The sequence below is a fragment of the Chenopodium album genome, chromosome 20 (assembly GCF_948465745.1).
Source record: "Chenopodium album chromosome 20, dcCheAlbu1.1, whole genome shotgun sequence".
NCBI classification, from domain to species: domain Eukaryota; kingdom Viridiplantae; phylum Streptophyta; class Magnoliopsida; order Caryophyllales; family Amaranthaceae; genus Chenopodium; species Chenopodium album.
The window spans coordinates 24,334,528-24,358,458 of record NC_137853.1 but is presented as its reverse complement, the minus strand read 5'-3'; the positions used below and the strand labels follow the sequence as shown (position 1 = coordinate 24,358,458).

At 34.7% G+C, this 23,931-nt stretch overlaps 2 protein-coding genes across 2 annotated transcripts; one reads left to right on the top strand and one right to left on the bottom strand.

Moving 5' to 3' along the window:
* Window positions 1-2,827: 2,827 nt before the first annotated feature.
* LOC145597288 (protein DETOXIFICATION 16-like) lies at window positions 2,828-8,252 on the top strand. Its single transcript, XM_081653422.1, has 8 exons — window positions 2,828-3,391; window positions 5,823-6,367; window positions 6,480-6,566; window positions 7,007-7,063; window positions 7,184-7,422; window positions 7,521-7,639; window positions 7,740-7,826; window positions 7,916-8,252. Exons 1-8 carry the CDS (start codon window positions 3,131-3,133, stop codon window positions 7,973-7,975), a joined length of 1,455 nt encoding a protein of 484 aa, XP_081509548.1. The 5' UTR covers window positions 2,828-3,130; the 3' UTR covers window positions 7,976-8,252.
* Window positions 8,253-8,767: 515 nt separating this feature from the next.
* On the bottom strand, window positions 8,768-22,372 carry LOC145598079 (cyclin-dependent kinase D-1-like). Its single transcript, XM_081654379.1, has 8 exons — window positions 21,901-22,372; window positions 20,376-20,674; window positions 20,181-20,289; window positions 17,996-18,121; window positions 12,108-12,343; window positions 11,616-11,939; window positions 9,316-9,440; window positions 8,768-9,204 (listed from the first exon to the last, which is right to left on the bottom strand). The coding sequence occupies exons 1-7, from the start codon at window positions 22,009-22,011 to the stop codon at window positions 9,383-9,385; spliced, it is 1,263 nt and encodes a 420-aa protein (XP_081510505.1). The 5' UTR covers window positions 22,012-22,372; the 3' UTR covers window positions 8,768-9,204; window positions 9,316-9,382.
* Between the last annotated feature and the right edge of the window lie 1,559 nt (window positions 22,373-23,931).

Sequence of the window (23,931 nt, the reverse complement as noted above, 5' to 3'; positions counted from 1 at the left end):
TTATTGGGCCTCATGAGTATATAACACACCTTATGTTTGGACTTGGATTGTAAGTAGAGTTTAATTAGGATTTGGACATGGTTTTATTTCTAGATATGATCTATAAATATAAACCATGCGTAGGGTTGTATGACATAACAATTTACACAGTGTGAATTGTCAGACAAGCAACCAAGAAATCCCAAACCCTAATTCTCTCTCTCTCAGTTTCGGCCCTCTCTCTCTCTCCTCCCCTTGTCCGTGCGTTCCTCCTCCCTTGGTGGTGCGTGTGGTGGTGCGTGGGTGGTGTTGTGGTGTGCTGGTGACTCTAATCTCCGTTGAAGGTTGATTGAAGCGTTCGGTCACAACTAACTAGCATTAGTGGAGGTTTAATCCGTGCTCGTGGACTAAGTAGAGGAATCACACATGGGGTTCTTTGTCTCCCTTTTGTTCTTGCTCGATCACTTGTGGAATATCGCTTCAAAGGTATAATTCTTACTTCTTTATGTGTTATCCTTGGTTTGGTGCTATGTGAATATGATTCATGTTATTTCTGCAATTAGTACCTATAATCTCCTACAAATACACCACGCCACAGTATAAGCTGACGTGGCACAGTGCTTTATACCGTGACACGGTATTCTTCACCGTGTCACGGTGCTTATTCCATGTCCTTTTCCGCTTTTTCTTGCATTTCGGGAAAAGTTGTACATCGTGACACGGCGCCACGTGCCGCGCCACGGTGGACAATGTCGCGTCGCGATGTCCTTTGTCGTGTCACGGTACACATATCGTGACACGGGACATTTCTGCGTGCTCTCCGCGTACTACACCTCATGCGCTTTATCATTTAGACTTATTTTAGGGCAAAACTGCGCACGGCGACACGGTATTATGTAGCGTGTCACGGCAACCCTTACGGGTCATGGTGGACAGCGCCGTGTCACGGTGTCCAATTAAGGTTCTTATCTTTTCTATAGTTCCCTGCATCCCCCTAATCATTTCCTCTATAAATACGAGCCTCATTTCTGTAGTTCGGGGCATCAAATAATTCTCTCTTCCCTTTTCAATGCTCTAGCCTAAACACTAGCCTACCCTATGCTTCCACAATACTACCTTTAAGCACTCCTAGGAGTCCGTATTTTACCCGAGGTTCTGTCCTTAAACCAAGGCGTGAAAGGTAGAACTGTTTGAGGGTTTGACCTCAAATCAACTCTATTAAATTTAATTATATTATTGTTTTATTAATCTTCCTTGAAGTTATTAACGCGTTTATTGTTTTACCAGTTGCAAGCAAACAAAATCAAAGTAAGGAATCATGTTCCTTTTATTCCTATTATTTTTTTTAACGATTTTTATATTGTTGGATTATTGTTAAATTGCTTTCAATATTAATATTGTTTTATTATTATTATGATCACCATATTGCATGTTAAAGGAAATATGTAATTGAAAATAAAGCTTAATTTAATAAGATAATTTGGACAACCGGTTTAGGTTCCTTTAATCTTGTTGTTAATCAAAGTGGTCACAATATTATAGAATTATGTGTTGCATTAATATTCAACCAATTTAGCATAATAATAGTTTGGAGCAAATTGAATCTTTGTTTGCATGCCTTTGAGATCGCAAGAATACTTTTCACTCTAAGAATCGAGTAGAGGCCAATACGGGCGAATGTGACTCCATGACTCACTTCGTACCATCATCCCCGATCCTCCTTTCGTGATTCCGAACCATATGGAGTTAGTGATCTCATGGATTATGAATGGAGTGTAACGTCCATGGGTCAATCATTGTTGCCTTCGTTGTCCCTTATTCGTGGTTGCCTTAAATGATTCGTAAACGGTTTACAAGTTCCTTAAAAACTTATTGGAGGCTCATGACTTTCCTTGTCCCTAATCGTAATGTCAATTCCCACTTCCTATGAGTGCCAAGCATATTCACAATATGCTTAGCGTAGGCGCGCTTGGAATGATGCCTACACTTTTTATATGACATATTATATGATTTTGATGAAAAAAAAAACTAAGGGAAAAATGGAAATAAATAATCCCACCTTTAATTTGCGTGGTATGACAATAATAATCTCACCTTTGGATTATTACGAGGCAATCCCACCTTTGTATGACATCTTCTTTAATAGAGCTTGACCTGCAGCTGTTGGTGACCGAGTTTAATAGGTTGTATGCCACGTGTCAGATCTTAATTGGTGCATTTTATTATTTTAATAATAAAATAACAAAAACAAAACATAAAATCAGTCACCAACCCCATCAGCCACTTTGAAACCCTAACCGGCTAACCCTGACCCAGCCACCACCAAAAACTGGCCGGCGCCCTCCTTAACCTCCGAAAACGATCGGCTGGCACCCACTAACAGGTGGTTAATTGTGGCTGGGATGGAGGTTTTTGATGGTTTTTGAAGGTTAGAGAGGTTTTTCGGGGCTAGATGGTGTTTTAAGGGTGGTGGCTATGGTGGTTTCAGGGGTAGGATTTGGGTTAGGGGTGATTTCGAAGGTGGACTTATATTGGCGGGGTGGTTGTTTGTATGTAAGAGTTCTGGGCGGCCGATTTAGGGGGTTTGGGGTGGCGGTCGGCCGGTTTTAGGTGGGCCTAGGGTTAGGGTTAGGGTTTCTTGATGGGTGGTGGGTGGTGGTTTTTTTTTATTTTTTTTATGCATATTTTTTGTTTTTGTTGTTAACTTTTTTATTTGGACCAATTATTGAGCGACACGTGACTTTCAAAGAAATTAAAAAAAAAAAACATTTTAACTTGTTTAACAGGTTTTAGGTAAAAAAAAAAGTCCATTAAAAGAATACAAATGTAGGATTGGCTCGTAATAATCAAAAGGTGGAATTGTTATTGTTAGACCTCGCAAATGTGGGATTATTTATTTTGATTTTTTCAAAACTAAAAAACAATACAAAGTATATTAGAACGAACCCTAAATGATTGGCTGCAAGTCTTTCCATGAAACACGTCTATTTCCATTTTTTTTCATTTTTATTTTATTTTATTTTTGACATAATATGCTACCCGCCTACACCTATAAAAATGCTCTCATAAATGCATTTCACGGTTTCACCCCCTCAAACCTCAATCTTTCCATATCTAAATTTTTATAAAATAAATTTTTTTTGGAAAGAAAATGGAGGAAGATCAAAAGAAAATACCACTTATAATTGGAAATAAAGAGGGTGATGATATTGGAAGTGAAAATTGGAAAAAGGCAGCAATTGAAGAAGTGAAGAAACAAGTATGGTTGGCAGGACCATTAATTTCAGTAAATTTGATGCTATTCAGTTTGCAGCTGATTTCTATTATGTTTGTTGGTCATCTTGGTGAGTTATCACTTGCTGGTTCTTCCATGGCTACTTCCTTTGCTACTGTCACCGGTTTCAGCTTGTTGGTATGTTCCATATTTTCACCTATTCTTAGTAATAGTATTTCATCTGTCTCTTGATGATAGGCTACTAATTTAATTTTCGTCTTTGACCCTCGATATCTAAGTTGATATTATATATATTTTTTTTTTCGTGAAATAAGTTGATATTATATAACTACACATTGACGCATATCCAGTGATATATCTTACATGACTATGTTTTTTTAGTACCGTATATTAATGAAAATTTATAGTCGAAGTCTTTAAAGTTTAATTCTGAAATAAGAGTACATAATATGTATAAGTAAATAAAAATTTATCAAGAGTTCTAAGCATTCATTTCAGTTCAGCTCAATCAGTTCAGTTGTCTCCAAAGAGATGAGTTCTAAGCATTAATCACATTGATATACTTGTGATTTTGTCATAAGTTTCCAAATTTATACTTCCTCCCATTTTCATAAGTTCAACACAACACTGCCTTTTTGCACTATTTGATTAAATATCTTTAACTTCAATTTGTATTCTTTTAATTATTTTATTTTATTTTTTTGACAAGTTCAATTTGTATTATAGAAAACAAGTGATTTTATATTATAAGTTGTTGGATGAGTTATAATTTATATTTTCATTATACTAACATTTTACATTTTTGACAAGTTCATATTCATGATCAAAGTAATGTATCGGCAAATAATCTCCATATCTCAAGGAAACAATAATTGAGGACAAGAATGAAAAATACATTATCACTTCTTAGACCTCTCCCGGTGTACCTTAAAGGCTTAGACAAGTCAAAATTTTCTTTTGTTTGTACTTAATAATTAATTATGGCAGCGTAATTGTTTAGGGGACTAATTTTATTTGCGTGGTTGAGATAACAACCGTGTTTTCACCAGGCCATCTAATTAGAGTTTATCGAATTTTATTTTTTAAATAATTGTTCCCAATCAGTGAGTATATGTGGTCAGAATGTCAGATTGATCTCTATTACAGAGATTTTTACTTTTCATATATTTTAATTCTTTATAATTGAATATAATTGTGTAAGTCGTGAGTTAGTAAACATAAATGTCATATGGAACAACCCAAATACTTGTAAAAAAACATTTACTCCTACGATTCTAAGAAATTTCTTGTAAATATTTTCTAAGAGGCAAACATAAAATATTGTACTTTGACTTAGACAAATATTTTAATTCCATGTTCAAGGTAATAAGTGTGAATTAAGAGATAATCTCTAATGATAAGCTAATTGTTAAATTAGTTTTTCATGCCACATATGATTTTTAGCTAATTCTCTTTATAGCTATTTTGTATCCCAATGGTTAGCTACTAGCTTGTTAATTAAATGAACTTGACTTTCTCAATTAGATTTATAAATTTAATTATTTTAATATATTAATCCAAAAATTTTGGAAACTTTTTTCTCAAGCAAATTAGCTTGGACTGCCAAGCTAATTGTAATATTTAGCTCCAATGCTCAACCTAGTAGCTACAGACTTTTGAAAATTGTAAGCAAGTCCCTAGCTATAACCATTGGAGTTGCTATAATAACCAAAATTGTATATTAGAGACTATAGCTCCAATGTTTGTAGCTAGGGACTTGCTTGCAATATTAAATAATCCCTAGCTATTAGCTTGACCATTGGAGCTAGAAAATGCAATTAGTTTGGCTAAGCAAATTGGCTTTGTCAAGCTAATTTGCTTGGAGAAAAACTTACCAAAAAAAATAAAAAATAGTTTCAATAAAATGAAATATAAAAAGTTAATTAAGGAGGTGAAATTCATTTAAATTGTTAGCTAATAGCTAGCCATTGGAGTTCAAAGTAGCTACAATGACAATTAGCTTAAAAGCTTATGTGGCATGCCAACCCAATCGTCTAATTAGCTTGCCATTGGAGTGGCAATGCTTCATATAAGAAGTTAAAAATGAAACATTGATATATATAAGCATTAACTACACTAATCTATGCTTGTTTATGCTTTAAATTTGATTGTTGTACTTGTTTTATTTAGTCACTAATTATTACTTGCAAAACTAATTTTAATGAATGAAATCGATGTTTACTTGTTTTTTACTTACCAAAACTGATTTTTACTTTTCAAAATCGATTTTTACCAAATACTTTGTAAAAAAGAGTCCTACATTAAGAAAATGTTCACCAAATATAATACTACCTCTGTTTCTTATTATCTGCAACAAAGGAATATTTTATATCTCACAAATAATGCCCCTTTGTTGCAGATAATAAGAAACGGAGGTAGTATATAAGTTGAACTCAACATTATTTTTATTGAAAAAATATCTAGTTTTTGTTAAACTTGTTTGTAGTGAACTTAACTTGATATGTTGTGTGGTGATTGACCTATTCACCTTCTAATATGATTGCGATATGCTTATGTAATGTGTTTTAAAGCGAAAAATAATTTCATCTGCTTTCCCTATATTTGACAGATGGGAATGTCGAGTGCCTTAGACACCTTCTGTGGACAATCATACGGGGCAAAACAGTATCATATGTTAGGAATACACTTACAACGGGCCGTGATCATCCTTGTCGTTGCAAGCATTCCCCTGGCTATTATATGGGCAAATTCAAAATCACTATTAATTGCAGTTGGTCAAGATCACCAAATAGCAACTGAGGCCGGACACTACGCTCTGTTCCTGATCCCTGGTCTCTTTGCTTATGGCATTCTTTACTCAATTCTAAGATTCTTACAAACCCAGAACATTGTTTTCCCTATGATGCTAAGCACAGGGATTGCCACACTACTACATTTGCCAATCTGCTGGATTTTGGTTTTCAAATCTGGCCTTGGAAACCGAGGTGCTGCCCTTGCTACTGGCGTGTCCTATTGGATTAATGCAATATTGCTAGCACTCTATGTCAAGTTTTCTTCCTCGTGCTCAAAAACATGGACTGGTTTTTCGAGTGAAGCTCTCCATAATTTACCCTCATTTGTTAGACTTAGTATTCCTTCTGCTTGTATGGTATGGTAAGTTCCCGGAGCCTGCAGCTCCATTCAGGAATCAATTGTGATGAGTCGAGACTTAGCTTGTTTTCTTACACGTACTAAAGTATGGTATTGATCAGTTTTCTTTCTACAGCTTAGAAATGTGGTCATTCGAACTGATGGTTCTCTTAGCTGGTCTTCTTCCCAACCCAACTTTAGAAACATCTGCACTCTCTATCAGGTTTGTACGTTGGAGCATCACATAATCATATATAAATCACATTGCATTAGAAACATCCTTAGTATTCCATCCAGATTTAGTTGTTAAATTGTCCCTCCCCTTAATAAAAAGATATGTGGAGATACTTGGATAATTCCCATTCTCTCCGTCATCCCTATAATTTGTTGGTTAGCATATTAATTAGGAATTATTGTCATGAAGGAATTTATATGCAAATAATCATAAAGCATTGCAATGATAGGAAAATTGATCACTTTTTTCTGACATTCTAAACTAGTATTGTGTATGTAGCTATATACCACTATTATATTAATTCTGAGCTGATATATGTTAAGCTTTCAATATATGAGCTTATGCTCCAAGACAATTAAGCTAATGGAGTTATACCCTGACAAAGTGTTTGCTTCTGTATATTGACTTCTGGCCCTCTTATTATGCAGTCTCAATACAGCTGCAGTTGTGTGGATGATCCCCTTTGGTCTTAGCGGTGCAGTGAGGTCGGTCTGTTTGATTTTTATTATTATGATGATCAGACTTATTACCTAATATACCTCTTGAAGTGAGCTAAAATATATATATTTGTAGCTCCTGATGTGTTTTCTGTATAATTTGGGTAGTACTCGAGTTTCCAATGAGTTAGGAGCAGGGCACCCTCAAGCAGCAAAACTAGCAGTATCAGTTGTTCTATTCCTAGCCATTAGCGAGGGCATTATGATTGGAATGATACTTATCTTGATCCGCAATATTTGGGGCTATGCTTATAGCAATGAAGAAGAAGTGGTCAAATATGTAGCTGTAATGATGCCTATACTTGCAATATCTAACCTTTTAGATGGAATTCAATCTGTTCTTTCTGGTAAATATTATACTGAACCTTACATGGTGCTCATTTTCAATTTATCTCCTACCGGTTTGCTTAACAGTTATTGGTCTCTATTGTTTTAAAACTTCAAGGAATTGTTAGAGGATGTGGGCGACAGAAAATTGGAGCATTTATCAATCTAGGATCTTATTATATCGTTGGCATTCCGTTTGCTGTCCTGCTAGCTTTCGTGTTACACGTTGGAGGGAAGGTAAGCATCTCCTTCACCCTGCCAACACTAGTTACTTACCAATTGTAAACTTTACTTGTTTACGCTTTCTCAACTGCATCCTTGTTTTAAATCAACACAGGGACTTTGGCTAGGAATAATCTGTGCACTGGTTGTACAAGTCGCGTCTCTTTTCATCCTCACGATTAAAACAGACTGGGAGCAAGAAGTAAAGATCCTCAAATCTCCACACATATATTTATTTTATGAGTATATTGTCTCTCTTTTTCTATAATATCTAAACTAAGCTTATGTTAGGCAAAGACGACAAGAGAAAGAGTGTACGAAGCAGTCATCCCTGTTGAATCAGTGTCATGACTCATCAGCTTGAAATCCAGAGTTCAAGAGGCAAACCTTTGAAGTACCTTCAGATCAACAAGGCTTCAAACACTATTGAACTAGTTTCTCAATACTTTTGACAAAGAATTCAATTTTGTTCTGCTTGAATGAGGCGAAGAATTTTGAACTATATATTATAATCCTAGAGTACTGCTAATGATGGAATTTATACTAGATAATTGCTCTTGCTCTTGCTCTTGCTGTATTATTGAAGACCTGCTGCTATTACATGAAAAATACAAAAAAAAAGATTTACGAAAGCACTACCATGAGCAACAATTTTTAATTTCTTAATCGTTTGTCCTATATTATCCTACATTACTTGTAACACTTTAGCTACAACACTTGTTAAAATACGACTTTGACGATAAATATTTAATCAAATATCTATTTGTAAGATGATAAGGTAAATGTCTAAGACATTGCAACATACTTAAAATTAACCTAATCATAAACATGTTATTAGAGAGTTAAGTAAATAATACAAAAGAAGTCAATTTGTGGCGACTTACGAGTATTATGCGATGAAAATAACATTTGTTTTAACCATAATAGAGTAACAATGCCAGAATAGTTTAGATCCTGGAGCTCAGGGTAAACTGGCCATGGATTCACCAGTGTAAAGCAAAGTGGACCGTCTTAACTTCCAGATATAAAGCATTGCCCAGATAGGAGTGAAACACCCATAATTGTGCCCATTATTATCTTCCCATCTTTAGTAAAAATAGAGCTAGAAGCCTCTGAGAAACAATGAAGAAGCAAAGATGGTAATGGTAAAAATTTTTAAAAGAAAGCATTACGCCTTCATCATGATAACTTCCCTTAAACAATCGACATCATACACGAAGATTGTTTACAACAATTGAATAACTCTCAACATCTGGAGAGAACTGGTAACTTCTGCAAAAATAAAAATAAAAAAACAAATTCCTCTACACTCATCATCACTTGTTACTTGTTAGGCTGTTACAATAATTCACTCAGTTCTACATCGCACACGACACCTTACAAAACAAAATTTAAAAAGTATAAAAAATTGTCATCGACCAATGTTCTCCATCAAATTTTTAAGGATTGTCGAGGGTTTGCAGGGAAACGATAAAGCTTAATTTATTTGGCCCCTGCCTTCTACCGAGCCTCTCAATAAGCTCTACAGATCTTCAACCATCATCAGACTCCCACTACAGGATTTTTCGTTAATAAACAGCCTGCAACAGCCAATAGCCCAAAAGTTAACTCACATACTTGAATACAAACAGAAACTAAGAGGGATTAAAACAATGGAGGGAAATTGCAATTGATAGTCAATGAACCCATACCTGACTATGCGTGCCTCAACAATCAGAAAATACAGAGAAAAACACAACTTGGGATCTAGAATAGAGCTTATTCAGGCATCTGGAATTCAAGATCTAGTTTGCGCTTTAGATGTGTCCTATCAGCACTGCCAGAGACAAAATTAAGAGTTGAGCAGAAGAAAACCATCTAAGACTTGACATTTTATTCTAAAATATTATACGTGTTTCTAGATCACATTCATAGCACAGGCTTCTACACAAGCCCATTATACTACATTTCTACCATACCATGCTACACCATAACCTTTGAGTAGTCACCCAAAACATTAGAAGAGGAGACAGTAATGGTCAAAACAGAAGCACAAGCAATGAATAAAAAGTTAAGCCATACAGAAAATTCTGTTTGGGTTTTTTATTAGATTTAAATTTAAGATTGGATATGATTATTACACATTTACACTGGTAATGAGAACTTTGTAAACAGTTCCTGTAATAATATGATCAGATGAACTATCAACCTGTTTGTAAAAGACAAATATAACCAAATAAGTATAAAAGCCAGGTCAAACCCAAGTTCAAATTGCAGGAGAGAAGCGAAGGGGAAGACGATAAGAAAATAACTCTTGGTCATAATTCTCTTTTCCCTGCTTTAAGCTCTTCAGTAGTGTGTCCTAATAGGCATCAACACATTCAAGCAGCGAATTTGCCAATCATTCTTTTAGCATAAATAAAACTAATGTGCTACATCAAGCTTCTTGCAGAAGATACTATATCAACCATAAAGGTGGGCCTAATAATAAGGAAGCATTAATTTTTTTCATTTTTTAATAACTAACTAACATATTTGTGTGTTTAAAATACAATTTTGTAGCGAGGAAGAACCGAAGAAAAAAAAAAAAGAAAAGAAATTCCAATAAATTTGATAAAGACATAACCCATAAAGCTTCCAGGTCAAAGTATAAACTGTAACCAAGCTACACCCAACTAGGAAATTACTATCTTTCCATCCAAACCACATCAAAAAATGCTGATTACTTTGATGTTTGCCCCATAAAGCTTTCAGGTCAAACTATAAACTGTAACCAAGCTACACCCTATTAAGGTGGATAATTTCATGTATTACTCAGAACTATGATAATGTTCGGACATTCAAGTGATTCAACTCTCATGTAGTCATGTTTGTCTCTTAAGCTCTCTATAAGCTTCTAAGTAGCTAGCTAGTATTTATGACTTGTGAACACTTAACTAACTAATCAACCTAATAACCCAGTTGCTTTAGAAGAAGTTGTGGTGAGTCGATTCTTTATAAACCTCTATTTAAGAATCAAAACTTTGTTTTTGAGATTAGGTAAAATGAAATACAGGGGAGAAGTCTAAGATGGACTTATGACTGGGGTGTCAGTTAAAAGAGTTGGGGATGACGCCAAGTCTGCATGGCCCTGTTGCATCAAATAGTGTAGTCTATGCCAAAACCAGGGAGCCATCTAAAACAGAAAGGACATGTTGCTGGTAGCTGCCACACAAAGTTCACATGTCTAGGGCACTGGATATGTAGAGCCAACTACAACAAAGACTCTACATGCCTGACCACCACACTGGAAATGTAGCTAAACTTCATCAACTACCATTTAGGGGTTGTTTAGTCCAACAAACTAGTAGCATGGATTGGTTTCCCAATTAAAAATAGCCCTCCTTAATATAATGTTGAGTACATGCCTTAGTTCCACAGGTAGAAAAAAGAAACATGACAGAAAAACCAATTTAATGGAAAAATTAATGCTCTGTCACAAGTTCTCCCTCCATTGGGAGTCATAGCTAACAATTACTCCCTCTGTCCCAAAATAATTCCTCCACTTTTTTTTTCATATAAATCACAACATTGAGGATTTGACGTTTGCCAATGCACATTTAATTATATCAAGTTTTGTTGTAATAAAAATTAAAAGAATTAATTTTATGCAAGTGTATTTCGAGACGAATCTAACAAGATCCCACATAACGTTTTTTTTCCTAACTTATAAATCACAAAAGACGATCAAAGGAGAGTGTGTGAATAGTGAAAAAATCCAAAGATTAAAAAAACTGGAGGACATATAGTGTATACTTCATATTGCACCGTCTTCAAGATGCACCTGTGACTATCAACATCTTTAATAACGTACTGAAATATTATTTAATTGGAAAAAAGAAAAATTGATGAGAGCTGACGTGCGGACAATGATGATGTCACTGGCTTTTGTTTTAGTATTAGATATTGATTAGGGTCAGCTACCGCATTCATCAATGATATTAAGTTACTAGATGTCAGAAAATAAAATTACCTGTTAATAGTTGGTCTAGGAGGAGGTCTAGATCCAAACACAGAAAAATCTATTGACATCGGTATTGTATCAGTTCTGCTTGAGCTTGGGCCAGTTGTTAATCTACTCCCACTGACATGATCATCTAACTTTTCAGCGTTGTGGATATTTTCTTCACCCTCATCATTTCTGTTGGGCATTACTCTTCTCATTTTTCTAGGTGGAGACAACACAGTAGGTCCTTCATTTGGATTAGACTCAGGAACTTTTGAGTTGTTATCACCTTTATGTGAAGGTCGTGGTAAAGAAGCTGGATTTGTAGCAGCTGGTGGTGATGTGAAGTATCTGTACGGTTAGCACAAATAAATTAAGCTAAAAGGATAAATGGGATAATCGATGGACGTACCAAATACAGCACAGTAGCACACCAATTCCCCACCAAAATTATATATGGAAGATATAACCCGAAACCAAATAGGAAATAAAGATCACAAACAAATTGTCAAGACATACCTGTGCTCCAAGGCCTGCTGCGCTGAAATTCGAGCTTTTGGATCGTAAGCGAACATCTTAGACAACAAATCCAAAGCATCATCACTTGCCATTGGGAACAATGTACGTAAAGGAGGTGCCGGCACATATTGGTATTCCACATAATCGGGAAGGTATACCATATCAGGCCACTGAGCAGGCTTTGGCGTCCCAAAGGCTGCAAAAATTTTGCCAAGTTGATCAATGTCACTTGAACCCTGCATAAAAAAGGAGGTCAACTAACCAGCTCATACAAAAATCAGCAAAAAAAAAATATTTAAAAAAAAACAAGGGAAGTTATGAGATCTTATATGAGTAGTCAAGACATCCAATTCAAAACATTTTCCACATCGGAAACAGTAGAGCAAGATAGGCACACCATACAATCAAGTCATAAATTACAGTTCTGAGTAATGTTGGGTGAATATTTGATGGAGGATAACAGCTCGTAGCACAAACAAGAGAAAATATAATGACAAACTAGGCGTGTCGAAATGTTACAAGAGCTTTCCTTTAAAGACCATTATATACATGGTGCTTTGGTAGTAGAGGACTATGTTACCTCAGCTCAATAATTACACTGCCAAGTGCCAGCTCATGTCCAACACTCCAACATATTCTAATCAAAATTGATGAGCGCTTGTGTTTGATCTTTGAGAAAATAAAGCACACTATATTCATGTAAGATACTCTTAATGAGTCCAACGCTGGTAAAAAAAAAAATCCAAGTAACAGATACTTTAGAAGAAGGCATGTAGGCTCATAGGTCCTATGAATGTGGTAAAGAAATTTAAATTCAGCTTGACAAGAAAACGGCTGCAATTTTTAGCTGGACCCAGACTCTTTGATACAACAAAGTTATCATGAGATGCCAAGAGAGGTTGTGTTCAAAGAGTCTAGGTCCAGCTAAAAAATGCTTTTCAATGTCACTCGTGAACCCATCGTGTCAAACATTGAGCATACTATGATTCAGCTATATAAATATAAGTATAAGTTACCCTTTGTCTCAATGGCTTTGACAACTTTAACTTTCTAATACTTCTTCTGTTGCAAAAATATTGCAACACTTTGACTAAAATGTGAATGATTTTTAGGCAAAGTGTTGCAATTTTATGACACAGAGGAAGTTTACAGCAAATGATCACGAGAAAAAAGTGGATGAAACTATGAAAGGTTTCTTAGCCTTAACAACTTTCACCAATCTAGTACTTACTGATCCCAACTTGAGGATTTGGACAGTAGACAGCTCAGAGTTATTACCATACAAACCTTATAAAAATTTAACCCCACAGAGTATCACTCTACATCTTCCCAGGTTGGTACTTGCATCACAAAGTCCAAAATATTTACTATAATTATCATTTACTGCTCCCACTAATACCACTGTATAAAACAAAACAAACAAAAGGAACATGTTGCAGAAATAAAAGATGGTATGGTCCTCTGCCCTAATGATGATGTAAAGGGGAACACAAATAAGTTCACTTTCCTGCATCATCCCTTATTTGAAAGATATAATGGAGGCTCCCTAGTCTTTCATGGAACTGCATGGTTTGTCATCCATTTTCATCAGCAATACTTCATGTAAGAGAAAATGCAATCATTGGAACTAGAAAGGTGAGGATACTTTAGAATATTTATCTTTTTCAAAAATTGAAAGCATTAGGATGGAGCACATGAATAGTGAGTCCAGAACAGTGCTCTTCCTTATATATTGGGCTGCGGGTAAGTGGTTTGGCTGGCTTAACATTGAGAAATCAAGCATTGAGAATAAAAAATTTCAAATGGCAAAGAGAAACCATTAAAACGCTTTGTGTTTTATGTTCTTGGTTTTCTTCAACTCCTCCATTGACATAAGCAGGAAATTTTTTTAAGGTCTCTTCAAGTGCATTGAATAACAAAATAAAGGCATTAGTATTGTCATGAATGTAAAGTTTAGGGAATTATAACCTAATATCCATGTACTCTTGGCTTTTCCATTTAAGGTTGGCAGGTGGCTATTCCATTTGAGGGTGGCCAGGTATATATCTATTACATTCAAGCCACTGCATATCATGCAGTATTTTAGTAATCTGCTACATATGCAAAAGCATTTTAGTAAATTCATTGAACGACATTCTCTAGGTAGACAAATGTTGAACATTTAATAGCCAATGTAGTACTTGTTGAAACCAAATGTTGTACATAAAAAATAAAAAAATATAATAAAAAAATGAAAAAAAAAAGTCAAAAGGTGTGTGTGTGTGTGTGTGAAAGAGAGAGAGAGAGAGAGGAGGGGAGGAGGGGGGGGGGACCTTAACAATTATTTACAATTTTGTCATTGATATATACAATTGCAAGACCTTTCCCTTTTCATTTGATACACAAATAATATTTTGCACACATGGTAACTTTCAACTTACAAAAGTCAAAATGAAAAGACAAAAAAAGATTACAATTTTTTGCACGTTTGCCATTGATATATACAATTACATATACATCAATTATATTTTAGAAAATTCCCTAGTACAAAAAAAAAAAAAAAAAAAAAAAAAAACTTTGCGCACAAGGTAACTTTCAACTTTGTTATTCACAATCTGCATTTAGCACCACCTACCTGTTTTCTTCGCTCCCTTCTTCCATGAGAGCATTCCCTAGCAACGACCATAAATTAGTAAAATGACCAATGTCATGAAATTTAGCTCTCTTAGATTATAGTATATCACTTTTCCCTCTGAAAGGCAATGATTGGTCATAAATGTAGGTTTTGAAAGAAAGAAACAAAAGGATCAAGCTCTAAGTTTATGAACAATAATATCCCAGTTCAGCTATTCAACTGCAATAGACAGAATACAAAGGCCTTGTTTGGTTGCAATGGGACTTAACTTTTACTTCCCCATGGTAATTTACAATTTATGGGAAATAATTTCTCTTACCTGATTGGCTGATCCCCAAGAAATTGCTTTAGTTTGTTCAGTTGGTATTAAGGAAATTACAATTCCTAGGAAATTCGATTTACCTAAAGAAGGTGGGTAAATTAATTCCTATATTTGGCACTTTTTTGGTCAACCAAACAACATACTTTAAGTGTACTTCTTAGGAATTTTGAGTGTCTATAGGAAATTAGTGCAACCAAAAAGGCCTAAGTCTTGGTTTTAAATGTTGAGAGGCAACCCAAGAAATGCCCCAAAAGAAAGACATAGGATGCAAAGACTTTCCTAATACCGTGCAGGAAAACATGTACTCTCAATCCTCATATAATTTGTTAAGAGAAATGCCAATATCACAATCTAAAAAGAGTTTTGACAATGCTTACTCTTCTACAAAAAAACATCCCTTCAGTACAATGCATAAACAAATGCCTTCCTCACTGACCTATACATTTCAGCCTTCTGAAATTACTCTAATTCATAAAATAACTTTAGGGGGGCGGTTGGTCCAGGGTATTCAAGTAAGAGTAAGATAATCAAATTTCCTGTGTTGATGTTTGCATTGACATTTATGACATTCCATTTAATCTCCCTGTTAACCCAAAGTCTTCTACATTGATTCCCCAACCCCACACCCCACACCCCACACACCCCCCCCCCCCAATATGTTGAATTTCTTTGCATAGCCGCCACCACACCACACCCACCACTCCCATGTCTTCCACTGTCACTGACTTTATCACCACCAATGACTTACCACTGCCACCCTAACCACCACCGCCCATTTACTACAAAACCCACTTAATCTTAGTGAACTTTACCCAACCACCACCCTAATCTAACAACCCACCACTACCACCCTCACCACCCTGCACCGCCAATCCACTACAAAACAAACCTTATTTCAACAAACTCTACTTGACTACCACCCCAATCTAACAACCCACCCACAAGTCCACAACCCCACCCACAAGTCCACAACCCCACCCTTAAAATCCACCCAAAGCCCATCCGAAAACTTACCCTCACCATCAAATGCCCATCCTCATCCTGGAAAAAAACTAGTTCTAAGAGAAGGGAAAAAAAAACAAAACAAAAAACAAAACAGAGAAAAAGATAGAGGGAGGGTGCTCCGATAAGATATGGTGGTACAAAAGAGAGGCAGTGCTCAAATGAGAGAGGAGATGGGGTTTGGTTGTGGAGGTTGAGATAAGGTTGAGAAAAAAGAAAGACGATGAGCTATGGTGGTTCTTTTTTTTTTTTTTTTTGAAGAAGAAGAAGCTATGGTAGTTCTTTTTACAAGACAAATTGGGTTTTAATTTCCTTTCACCTCCTTTCCCTTTCTTGATTGCATACCCTTTCCTTTTGTTTTACAACACCCCGGTAATCCTTTTAGAGCCTACAATTCCAAACAAAATTTACTGAAAACGTACTTCAGCATAGTGAAATCACTCTATAAGTCTATAGTCTATTTCATGAAATAACTTTGATCTTTCAGAAGAAACTCCAAGGAGCAAAGTGTCCATACTCCATAGAACCAAGAAGGTTGGCATGAAATAGTAAACACATCACGCATGTTAAGCACAGATTTATAAGAGATAAAATTCACTATATTATCTACATAAACAGATATACAACCAAATCAAAAGAAAATATAAACCTATAATACAACATCCAATACACTCAGCTAAGTGACCCAACACCCTTGTGAAATATAAATGCAACATAAATCACTATAATGCACAGAAAAAGATAGCCTCTATATCCATGTTTTTTTTCCAAAGGCCAGATGATTCATAGTAGATGCATATGGCTGGCCTTGTACACAGGCTAAACACTTGACACAAGGCCATCTGTAGATCTTGTACGAATATCATCAATCATATAATTAAATAAAGACCATTGCAATACATAAAGAGTGTTTTGTAAGGGATTTTCAGTAGTAGTTGATACTTTATATCATGGATTATAGCATTTAGATGTGTAGGATTCTATTTCTAAGGAATTAAAATTCAGTTGTTCCAATAGTCCAATACTAAACAGAACTTGGAGTTTTACTTGCCGCATTAGAGGTTTAGAAAAAAAAAATTCCATTACGTCCTTTCCAGTGTCAAATTACGTAAAAATTAGTTTACATATTTAATTCTTCCTCAACTCCCCTAATATTGCACCAATTGGACAATTGAAACTACTCACACACTCCTCTTTGATTACATATTGTGATTTGTACGCAAGGAAAAATATAGTTATACACGTATACATGGTCTTATTAGAAAAGTCTTAGTATGTACTTTCATGATATCAATTTTTTTTATTATTTTTAAAATTCCATTACGTCCTTTCCAGTGTCAAATTACGTAAAAATTAATTTACATATTAAATACTTCATCAACTCCCCTAATATTTCACCAATTGGACATTTGAAACTACTCACACACTCCTCTTTGATTACATATTGTGATTTGTACACAAGGAAAATATAGTTATACACTTATACATGGTCTTATTAGAAAAGTCTTAGTATGTACTTTCATGATATCAATTTTTTATTATTTTTACTGTTATATAATTACAGAAATTTAAGGCTACAATTAGGATGCGCAAATCCCCCCCCCCCCCAATGTTGCAATAACAAAGACCCTCTCTATCTATTCACTTCCATCAACGATTGTATGCTCCTTTAAACCCAACTTCTTGCATCATTCTTAGCAAATAATCAGTGATTACATGACAATCAACATATATAAGTCTTCCGGGCAATCACCTTGCCAAATAAAAAGGTTAGGGTGATCCCAACTTTCAAAATCAGACAAAACAGAGAAATTGAGGTTAACTTCCAATATATAGCTAACAAATGGTTTCCTTTGTTTTATATTCATAATTTCGATAACCGACAAGAGGTCAAATAAATCTACACATCCTAAATAAATAAACAAAATTTGTAAAGTACAACAAGCATACCTGTAAAAAAGGTCTTCTCAATAGTAGTTCTGCAAACACACAAGCAGCACCCCAGACATCCACTGCAGGACCATATTGCTTAGTTCCAAATAGCAGCTCAGGTGCTCTATACCATCTAGCAAAAACCTATGAAAAATATATTAGAGCCTAACTAACAACAGATTGAACAGAACATAGGCTATTTAACAAAATTTTGTCATCCGCACAACAATTATATCACAAAATACTAGAAAAGACTTTAAGAGGGAGATTTGTTAGTCAGAGTTAGCACCTTGATCCTTAATCTTCACCACAGGCATTTCCGCAAAAAAATAAATAAAGGCACATGCTTTTACTCAGTTTATTCTTTGGTACATTCTCCTTCAGGTCATCCAGTGTGCACACAAGCGCAATGACCTAATTGTCTTAGTACATCAAAAGAATCTAAGCTTCATGTTTCTGTCCTCTCCCTCCCTAAGAGGGAACCGGAATACCTATAACTGTTCTGTATAGTTGATCTTTATCTACTAACGCACTTTGTATCAATAGATACGAAATAAATTTAGTGTTGCAAACAATAAAAAGTTAGAGATGTGCTCATGATCAGCTGGTACTTTCACAGATAAAACTGTTGGCATAATATGGTACAGCTCAAAAGAATATTTATATTCATTCCTAGTTCAGCACTTAAGAGAAAACTCGTGATCTTGGTCATGGTGACAATTACAGCGATGATCATAAGGTCAACATAACATGTGCCAAACAAAACCAACCACAGCTGGCTCAGTTTATGCTGAAATGAAAAATCAGAACTTCTTAAATTCATAGTTACAATCAAGTGACTAAAAGCTATACTTTACAAGCACCTTCCAATAGATAATCTTAATATTTACAGAGAATCTGACTTAAAGGAGTTCCCTAGCACTTCCAACAACAATAGTTTAAGGGCTTGTTTATATATGAACGTAATGGGCCTAATGGTATTAACAAATAGTACAAATAAGACAGTAGCACGACCTGTAACATATACTTTTCCCTGCGATATGAATTAAAAACCCTAATTTATAGCAACATATTGTGTGTAACATGTAGCAAAATCCAAGACATAACATAAAATAGCATTCTTTACATGATGTTAAGGCCCTTGGTTTCCCCATCATGCTTTAACCTCCATTAACAAGAGCAAATCTAGGAAATATGCAGTCAAATAAAAGTATTTTATATGAAATCGTTTAAAATTTCAAAAAGATTATCAATATCAAAGAAAACAAGAATTTAAGTTATAATTCAGATGTACTTTAAGAAATTTCAATAAGTTATCAATAAGTTAGCCAACTACAGATATAAGTCAAAAAACAAGGTAAGGTTTCCAAGGTGCCAAGATGTAGACAGCTCAAGGACACAGTAATAAACCAACAGAAAGTTCAAACAAAATACAGCAGGAATCTACATCTCTAAGATATGCAAGCAACACAAGGACACAGCAATAAACCAACAGAATGTTGAAACAAACTGCAACAAAAATCTCCATCTCTAAGATATGCTAGCAACACAATCAAGCTATCATCATCTGAACAGAAATTATTCATTCAAAACTTAGCTAAAGAAAATAACATGAAGAAATTCTACTGAGATTATAGAAAGAACTCTGCCCTGATCTTCGCATTGTTTGCATTATATCAGATTCAGGGGGCTTAATTCCAAACCTCAATTTCAATAAATTTAAAAAGCAGTTGGCACCAAGAATCCAGAAACACAATCATGGAACACAGTATGAAACAACAATATGGTTTTATTGTACTAAAGGGTAGTTTCATTTTGTTTCATTATATTCATATTCCTATTGTAGAAGTCAAATAAGTTTCAATCAATAAAAAAATGGGAAATTCTCATTTGTAGCCATGTAAAATTGCACATTCTCAATGGTAACAATTTTTTTTACAAATTCTCCCAAATAGCATTACTTTTGATAAGTTTCCCTAACATGCAATATATATTTGTAATTAACAACTAAATGAATTCCTAAACTACTTAGGTATACTCAGCATGCACTCGAAAGAGGAATTAAACAAGAGTAGTATCTCAAGAGGGAAACTTGTCGAACTAAACTCTAAAGTGTCTAAAGAGCTACACCTCTATATAGAATTTAAAATAGCAACAAGCAATCAGAGGACATAAATGAACTCCAAAACTACTTAATACTCACTTGATGGGTAAACCTGCGATCTGGACTGCCAAATATACGTGCTAAACCAAAATCCCCAAGTTTGAGCTGTCCATCAGCTGCTAACAACAGATTGTTTGGCTTCATATCCCTGTTAAAGACACAGAGTTAGTCAGCACATATATCAAATCAGTCTCAGCCAACAGTACTCCAGTTATTTTGAGTTGTAAGAAGCACCTGTGAAGGACCCACTTCTTGTGACAAAAAGCTAGTGCTTTCAAGGTCATTTGTAGATAAGATTTTGTGTCAGCAGGAGAGAGTACAATATTCCTATCCCGAATGACAGCTTCAAGATCACTCTCCATGAACTCAAACACAAGATGCAAGTTTCCCTTATGGGGGAAGGCATCTATCAACGCTATTATGTTAGGGTCTTTAAGCTCTTTTAACAGTTTAATTTCTCTCAGGGCAGTGAAATTCACACCTTCCTTCTGCTTTCCAAGACGAATTTTCTTGATTGCAACAGTTTGATTTGTCTGCACAGCAGCGAATGAATTTTTAAACCAAAGCTATCACTAAAACAAGAACATCATTGGGTCACACATAAATTATAACTTTTAAAACCAATAATCTAAGATCACCAATTCCTCAGGTCATATCCTATGTGAATCATACTACAAAATGCATATGGTGCTACAAGAGTAAACTCCCAAAAATCTATGACTATCACTAGTTCAAGTGCTGGGCACACGACATATCTCCAAATAAGTAAGCTTACTTTTGACCCTTTCTATGCAAGGCCAATTTTCTTCCGGACCAAAGATGAGCTATACATAATTCACAATGAACGTAAGTACATAACAGAGCAAGCAAAACAAAATTACAAAGAAACTACAGAGAAAAACCACATGTTTAGTAAGATAATTTATATATTTTTTATAAGTAAACAATTTTATATTCCCACCAAATTCATCACAAAAACCACCGTGACAAAATTTTCGCCTACCAACAAAATAAGATGCACACACATATAAAGAAAATTTTAGCCTATCACCAAAAAAAGATGCATACAAAAAAGGCAAAGGAGATACTATCATAGAGATTAGGAAATTTTACCAATACACAAGGTTTCATCTATGCCACGGATTTGCCTTTATATTCCTATTTCCACCTTAATCGAAAACAACACTAATACTAATCTATATGATAATTTCAGAGTCAATTTTACAACTTTTCACCGTAACCTTTTAAAATCTTAATCCTCAAATGCTATTAACTTCACTATTTCTTTTATTTTTTCCCAAAAAAAAAAAAAAAAAAAAAAAAAAAAAAAAAAAAAAAAAAAAAAAAAAAAAAAACCCCTTGTAATTTCCATCATAACTTCCAATATCATCCCACATCATATCATTTCCTCTAAACAATTCAATAACTCCCCTAATCACATTAACAAAAATAAATTAATAATACCATAGTACAATAAAGAGCCCAACGACATATACGATTAATATACCCGGTGCTTAGCACGGGTGAACCAGTGCTAGAAAACAGCAATGTGATTAACCAACATTCAAGAGCTAGTTTATGAAACTAACACACACTAGTAAGAATATGCAGCATCAACAACAACAATTCTACATCTGCATAATACAAATAATCATATAATAAAATCTGAACGAAAAAGTAGTAAACAATTGAAAATTTAGAACCCTATCTATCATACAAGAACAAAAACCATGAACGAAAAAGAATCAAAGAGTTAAACCTGGGTATCAATGGCCTTGTAGACAACACCATAGGTACCTTCACCAAGAACTTCACGCTTTAAGTAGCGATCAGCAACTTTCTTTGTAATCAAACTATCCAAATCCGACATTGCAAATTAAAAATAAAAAAAAATAATCCCCTTTTCTGAAAGGGGGAAATTCCGGAAATCGACAAAAACCCTAATTTTTTTTGTGATTTATGAAGAAATTACGCGTTACTAATTAATTTGATGGGATTGAGACGAAGACAATGAAGAAGTTATGCATATTAGCAGGGGGAAGGGTCTGAACTCTGTGAAGTGGAGACACAGAGAAAGAGAAAAAGAAAAAGAAAAGGGGGAATTTTTTGTGTTGTTTTGAGTGTGAAAATTATGTTGTGAATTGCTCTAGTTTGAATTGTAATGGGGTTTCTTTTTGGCAATTATAATAAGGTGAAGGAGAAAGTGGAGAAGGAGGTTTTAGTTGAAGAACATGAAGAACAAATAACCAAAAAAAACCAAAAAAAAAATTGAAGGTGAGGATTGAGGAGGGTGTGTGAGTGAGACCCTGTTCTGTAGAATTGCTTTGCTCTGCTCTGCTAAAATCTACTCTATTCTACTTTCAACTAATAATAACTAGATAAAGAACTTGCGATGCACGGTTTGTTTGAACTTTTTAAAATATTTTTTTTATTTATGTGCTAAAAATTGTTATATATATATAGATAAAATTCCTAATATCAAATGATAATATTTTATATTTAATTAGTTTAAACTTAAAAATATCATTTGACAATTTTGCTTACGTGGCATTTGAATTATTTAATTCTAAAAGAAAATAATAATCTCTTATTTAATTGGCTAAAACTAAAATTTATAATCCTACATGGCGTGCTAAGAAAATTAAATCTTACGTGACTCTTGATAGCATGCTATTTTGTAGAGCAAGTCTCAGCCCAACATGGTGCTATGCCGCTTTGTCCAAGCATAGGGGCAATGTCGGTATTTCACTACTTTTTAAAATTTAAGTGATAGTATGCAACTATTTTCTACGTATGTAAATACATATATAAAAGGGTGAGATACCTGTTCGAATTGTCGCTCCCCGTTTCAACTTTGGTCTTCTCTTCTTCTAGGTCTTTGCTGAGCATAGTCAAGCTTCGCTGGAGTGCTAGTTTCTCGTCGATTCTTGCCCGATTTCTGAGTGGTGTTGCAGCGAAAAAGACAAATCCTTTCCAATGAAGAACAGAAGTGAGTGAATTATCGAATTCGTAAATCAGGGTTTGTGTGTTAGGAGTTTTGCAACAATATTGTGGTGGATTAAGCTTGTATTGTCAAATTACCCTAATAATTTGGCTTTTCAGTAGAATATCATTTGTACGTGTATGTAATTTAGCATTTTACTCGAATTTAGGGTTTTAGTTTGGACTTAATTATTCTATAATCTATAAGTGTTAATGATTTGGTTGAAATTTGCCTTGAATATTGAATTAGAGTTTTCCATGAATTTCGTTATAAATAAGTGGGAATGGGATGTTTTGAATGCAATATTTCAATGCATGTTTTATTGTTTGTGGTTTGTCAATGCATGTTTATTCCCTGAGCTTGTCAATGGTTGGTCAATGCATGCTTATTCCCGTCAATGCAATATTGCTGTGAATTTGTGGAATTTGTGGTCAGGCGGCACCTCACTTTTCCTGATGAACTTCCTTGATACATTGTGAGTTGAACCTAAATTCCTGAAATAAGGTGCTAAATTCATGAATTTCTCTTCATGCTCTCTGAGATTGCTTAAATATTGGGGCAGTGCCTCATTTATAACATGTCCCTATTGTTGAGGAAATTCTTTACCACTATTCCTTTTACAACCAACTTCAAGTATTGCTAATTTGTAACTTTTCCCTTTTCTGACTGTTACCCAGGCTTAAATTTCAAAGCATGTGAAGCTTTTGCCTAGGTTCAGGCACCTCTTCTGTGAATTTTTGCATTTTGTGGTTTTTCAATGCATGTTTATTCCTTAAATTTGAGTGTATTCCTTGAACTAGTTTAATT